We start from the raw sequence: 6,000 nt of genomic DNA, 5'->3' as shown, positions 1-6,000 counted from the left end.
TGATGGGAGATCGAAGAGGGTGGTACAGTGAGATCAGGCACTTTTTAACAAAACGAATACACAGACCGTCGGCGCCATCATCAAAGTCTGGTGATGATTGATGCAAGATTCTTATAGATAATGCTTGTCCACGTCCGAATATCAATTTCTTAGCTGGATATCTGCGAATCTTGCTGCGAATATCAATCTGCTACTTATTTGATGGTCGTGTAGATTTCGATGACCTTGAGCCTTGGATTTCGACATTCATGACGCAGTTTTGATGCAGTAGCACGTGGTTCAGCACGCGTGTTGTGTTGTGATGCGCGGTTGGACTCTCAACTGAAGGATATAGAGGCTATATAAAACTCAACTCACGCAGAAAACGAGAGATCTTGAGTTGGAGTTTGAGATGGATCAGCATGGTAAGAAGCAGCATGGTAGTACTGTGGGCATTACAACCAGTAAAACGCCTTCTGGGCGAAGAACGAGCGAGCGAGATGGTGAGCCCTGCACGTGCGGAAGGACGAGAGGGTACTTTGACTTCCAACGGGCCTGTGCAAAGCACCCTTCTAACTGGTAGGTAGCTAGCGGTGTGCCAAATTTGAACGAAATGGGCCCAGCCGTTCCTGAGATCTTGAAGTGGCATTCTGCACGTGCGCACGTGCAAATGGGGTCCAAACTGACTTGCATGACACCGGTCCCCAACCGTGTACCAAATTTGAGCGCAGTCGGCCCAGCCATTCTTGATGTTGAGATCTGGAAGCTCCCCCTGCACGTGCGCACGTGCAGTAGCACCCCAACTCAGTCGGGGAAACTGTGGTAAAATCTGCCATTTTTAGCAGTCTGCTATTTTTAACAGAAATCTGCCAAAAATGGGTACGGACCTGCTAAAAATGGGTACGCATGTGACGTCATCGTACCCAAATATAGCAGATTTGTGTACGGACCCATACAAAAACAGATTTGCGCACTACTTGAATCAAATGCGCATCAAATGCCTGGCAGATTCATGATGAGAATGTCTTAGCACGCCTGAATCCAACGTGCGTTGGATTCAGGCCGAAAAGATTCAGGCCAATGTGAGCCGAAGGCCCACGTTGGCCTGAATCCTTTCGGGGGCCTCCTGAAAACCTCAAGGGAGGGGCGGGCGCCCCCTCCGCCCCCCCTTGGCTACGTTCCTGAAGTACGGTACCCAGTTTTAAGGTCATAGGTCAAATGTTGATCTCTGAGGTCAGGTCAATGACCTAGAAGTTGGGAAAATTGAGACCTGTTGGGACATTGTAGTGTGGCTGCTATTTGGTTTTCGGGATGCTGAGTGCTGTTCACGGGCACCTGCGGTAGCTGCGGTAGCTGCGGCTCGGCGGTCAGCCGGGTAATGACGTCACAGAAAGTGGGGATGGGGCGGGTGGTGTGACGTCATACGGCTGCGGTCGGCTGCGGTCGCCTGCGTCTCCTGCGGTCGAAACGATCCGACCGCAGCGGCCGCAGGAACCATTTGTCATACAAAGTGGCGCGGCAGTTGCGCATTCGTGTTACTTGGGCGCAAAATTGACACAGCCGCCGCAGACGAACGCGTGATGACGTATACACAAGTGGGCGGGACTTACAGCCTGCGATCTACCGCAGCTACCGCAGTCACCGCAGGTGCCCGTGAACAGCACTCTGATCATGGATATCATGTTAGTTTTGATCACAGATGTTGCCTTGCATTTAGGCCAGGTCGGGACAGGTCAGGTCAATCAGTAGGGGTCCTGCTTGGTTAGGGTATTCGTGATAGGTAGGTGTCGATAGCCTCTGACAGCTTCGTAACTGTTACAAAGGCACCAAAACTACTTTTTTAATGTTCAAATGGTTGCTAAATTAGCCAGTGCCGGGCCGGTGCTCCCAGACTTCCGCGCTGGGCCGGGGGTGCCTGAACACCTCCCTTCTAACTTGGCTCCTGGGCCACATAGCGACGCGCGGTAAATGGCAGTCAAAAGAACATCCAAAATAAGGACGAAAACACTGCAGTAATTTTTGGGTCAGGTCAAAGGTCAGATCACCAGAGGTCACCAAAGGTAAAATGTTGGCCAATTCAACATTTTGGAAACCGCCAACGGCTAACTCGGGAACCGATAGAGCTGCAGCGCCGCGGAAAAGCGCATTTGATAGCGCTCTTTTAATGCTCTTTTGCCAACATGTCCTCAGACTTGACCTCAGATCAACTGGAGGTCAGTTGGCTTCCAGAGGGCAAAAACTAAAAAAAAACGTTTTTACGAAGTGTTTTTCAGCAATAACATGACTCAAAAGAGCCACGATTTTACTTTTGCCAGCATCGTGTTTCACTTGTCGAGACCCTTCAAATGAACCATAATTTGACATTGAAAGGTCGTTTCTTCGCGATCGGCCGCTTTTTACGCGGGTGTTTTGCGAACAGTGGCGCACCGAAGGGGGCCTTGGGCTCCCCCCCCCCGCTCCGGCATTTTCAGGAGGCCCCTGGGCACCGCTTCGGGTACTTACTTTTACTTGACTTTCCTGCCTGACTACTTTAATTCTGCACAAGAAGCACTATCTGGGCAGAGGCCAGGAGGCCTCTGGTAGGCGACCCTTGTTGAGCAGGAGGCCCCTTCTGGATGTGAGGTACCTTCTCACAGGAGGCCCTACCTGGGCAGGAATCACGAGGCCCCCTCTGGCAGGAGATCCTGTATGGGCAAGAGGCCCTGAGGCTCCCTCTGCACAGGAGGCCCTTTCTGGACAGGATTCAGGAGGCCCCCTCTGGTAGGCGACCCTTGATGGGCAGGAGTCCCCTCTGGCAGAGTACCTTTAATGCTTAGGAGGCCCCTTCTGGATGGGACGCTCCCTTTTGCACAGAGGGCCCTATCTGGGCAGGAGGTGGGAGGCCCCATTTGGCAGGAGCTCCTTTATGGGCAGGATACCCCGAGGCTTCCTCTGTACAGGACCCTTTCTTGGTGGGAGGCTACCTCTGCACGAGAGATTCTATGCGGGTAGGAGCCAGGAGGCCCCCTTCGGCAAGAGATCGTTAATACACAGGACTGGAAGCCCCTTCTAAATGGGAGACTCCCTCTGCACAGAGGCTCTATCTTGGGATGAGCCAGGGGGCCTCATTGGCAGGAGGCCCTCTACATGTAAATGGGACGTTTCATCTACAGGACACCGTCTCTGGGCAGGAGACCCTATCTGGATAAGAGGGTTGGCTTCAAAATAGGTTGATGTTAGAATGATATGCTTCCCATAAAAATTCCTCCTGCTCAAGAACTGCTGTGAAAATATTTTCTGAACCTGGAAGCGAGAATGATCCTAAGTAAAAACTTTTCTTTACCTTTAGAGGTAAAGTCGATTGTGGGAAGTAAAACTAGTATCAGGTTCTGGCGAGTCGATCGGTGCCAGTTTCAGTCCTCTACCTCCACTGGGTGGGCCACAGTCTGCTGCGCAAATTTGGGGTCGTTACCTTTGTTGACCTCTGTAGCCCAAATGGCTGGGAGTAACAGACAGCAAGTGATTTGGGCCACGTATTCCACACCTTAACCCTCGCCGGCACAGGCCATTTTGCGTCCTTCGACGGCACAAGGGGGGGGGGGGGGTTGGTACGACCCCCCTCGCGTTTGGCCCCTGATCGAGCTAGAGCTTCGCGGAAAAAACGAGCGTGCTGCCCGTCACGAGACGAAGCCGATGATACCCAATTTTAAGGTCCTAGGTCATCGGGTGACCTTCCAGGTCAGGTCAATGACCCGAAAACCGGGAACATCGGGACCTGTTATAAAGTCGTAAAGTGTGGCTGCTATGTGGTTTTCCGGGGTGCTGATCACGAATATCGTGTTAGTTTTGATCAGAGTTGATGTCTTTAAGCATTTAGACCAGGTCGGGTCAGGTCAGGTCAGGTCAACCGGTAGGGGTTGTGACGGGTATTCGTAATACGTGTCAACCACCTCTGACAGCTTCGTAACATGTTACGAAGGCACCAAAACTACTTCGTTAATGTTCAAATGGTTGCTAAATTCGAATTCAGCTAAAAAAAACTGGCCTAGAAACATGTAAAACTCGAAAAAGTGAACCGAGGTCACCCGAGGTCACCAAAGGTCAATTACCTGACCTGATCTTCAGGTGACCTTGACATCCACCCTAATGCATGGGAGCAACATCAAATCACATGTTTGAACGTTGGAAACCACGAAAAGCTAGCAAACGCGCGGCTAATGCGAGCCGACATACGCCGAATCGCGATTCTGGCCAAACATGGTCTCGGAAAAGAGGTCACAGGTCAAAGGTCATTTGGGTCAGGGTCATGAAATTTTCAGGGTAGGTGTGAAATTGATCCATGCGAGGGTACTGAAAGTTTCGTCGCGATCGGCCGCTTTTTACGCGAGTTATTCGCGAAAAACCTTAGGGGGGGGGGGTTACGCCATGTGGGGGAGGCCTCTGGTAGACGACCCTTGATGAGCAGGAGGCCCCTCCTGGATGTGAGGTACCTTCTCCCAGGAGGCCCTACCTGGGCAGGAATCGAGAGGCCCCCTCTGACAGCAGATCCTTCGTGGGCAGGAGACCCCCGAGGCTCCCTCTGCACAGGAGGCCCTTTCTGGACAGGATTCAGGAGGCCCCTCTGGTAGGCGACCCTTGATGGGCAGGGGCCCCTCTGGCGGGGGATTTTTATGCACAGGATTTTTATACTTTGCTACACCGGTTAATCTCAGCAAGTAAGAAAGCTAAAAAGACGCGGGGAAAACAATGGATTGCTCGCTATGAGATCTTTTAGAACCAGTATAACGCCTTTTGGGGCGACTAACGGAGCGAGCGAGAGGGTGGGCCTTGCACGTGCGAAATTGCGAGGAGGTACCTCCAACTGACTTGTGCACGGCACCCTACTAACCGGTCTCTAGCGATGTGCCAAATTTGAGCGCAATCGGCCCAGCCGTTCTCGAGATCTGGAAGCGACACCCTGCACGTGCGCACGTGCAAAATGGGTCCCGACTGACTTGCACGGCACCCTACTAACCGGTCCCTAACCGTGTACCAAATTTGATCGCCATCGGTCCAGCCGCTCTCGAGATCTGGAAACGCCCCCTGCACGTGCGCATGTGCAGTAGCACCCTAACCGCAACACATTGGGAATGCATTGCCTGGTGGGTGCCTACCTGTATGCCAAGTTTCAGCGAAATCGCCCCAGTAATTACCGAGTTACTGAAATGGGAACAAATTTGGCACCTCTTATTGTTGTATTTTGCACGTGCAGTGGGGGTCACTCACATAGATGAAAAGTATCCGACCTTTGGTAGAAGGGATGCAGCTACCCTATAAAAATGACCGCAAGACAATCGCTCAAGCTGCTGCTGAGATATGGGCCTCTCAAAATCATTGCTTTTGCAAAATGCTTGAACACCCTTGACTTTTCACGTGGCACGTGCCACGGCGGTCACTGAGATGTATTCTTGTATTCTTGTATTTTCATAAATCACCAACAGGCTTACGCCCAATGACAGGTGAAGTCATACGCACACGCATGCATCAACATGCATAAATACCCCCCCCCCCCCACACACACACAAACCACTTCTTTGCATCCGACAGAGGCCGACTGTCACATAACGCACGCCAGTGTTGACGCATACGCCGATGCCTCTCGCTTGAGCCGCCCGATCGAGTCAAAGAAAATATCTGACCTAGGCGAGAACTCAAGAAACTGATTGACGCAGCGAGGAATGCGCACAATAAGCCCTCCTGATATGGTGTTCACCCTGGCGAACGGCACATCAATGAATGGTGTGTTTCTGGTTGGCCTCGCGGATATATGGAGCTTAAAAGACCCAATTAAATATGATGATGAGATGAAGCCTTTAAACACCTTGCATAAAAACAGAACATCACACTTTGCGCGTCGTGCTCCTAAGTGTGGCACACGAAATGATGACAATAGGTCCGAGTACTTGAGCGACGAATTTCGTGGTGCGACAAGCCAGCCACATCAAAAACTTGTGTTGCACCCTCTCCACACGAACGAGATGAGATTTGGCCACTCCGCCCCAT

The 6,000-nt window shown here is 51.7% G+C and overlaps 1 protein-coding gene across 7 annotated transcripts in view; it reads left to right on the top strand.

The window, feature by feature from the left end:
• Positions 1-253: 253 nt before the first annotated feature.
• The window catches only part of LOC122389353 (zinc finger protein 316-like), a 38,855-nt gene continuing 33,108 nt past the window's right edge, over positions 254-6,000 (top strand). For 6 of the 7 annotated variants that reach the window (XM_043381283.1, XM_043381280.1, XM_043381284.1 and 3 more), the window contains exon 1: positions 270-404. In XM_043381283.1, the coding sequence (XP_043237218.1) occupies positions 392-404 (13 nt within the window). In that variant the 5' untranslated portion in view covers positions 270-391. Of the gene's footprint in view, positions 405-6,000 lie in introns of all 7 variants that reach the window. The other variant, XM_043381278.1, reaches the window with a different exon arrangement.

This window comes from Amphibalanus amphitrite, unplaced genomic scaffold (genome assembly GCF_019059575.1).
Source record: "Amphibalanus amphitrite isolate SeventyFive unplaced genomic scaffold, NRLGWU_Aamphi_draft 000355F_arrow, whole genome shotgun sequence".
Lineage (NCBI taxonomy): Eukaryota > Metazoa > Arthropoda > Thecostraca > Balanomorpha > Balanidae > Amphibalanus > Amphibalanus amphitrite.
The sequence above is the reverse complement of the archived record's forward strand: the minus strand, read 5'-3'. Positions and strand labels throughout refer to the sequence as shown.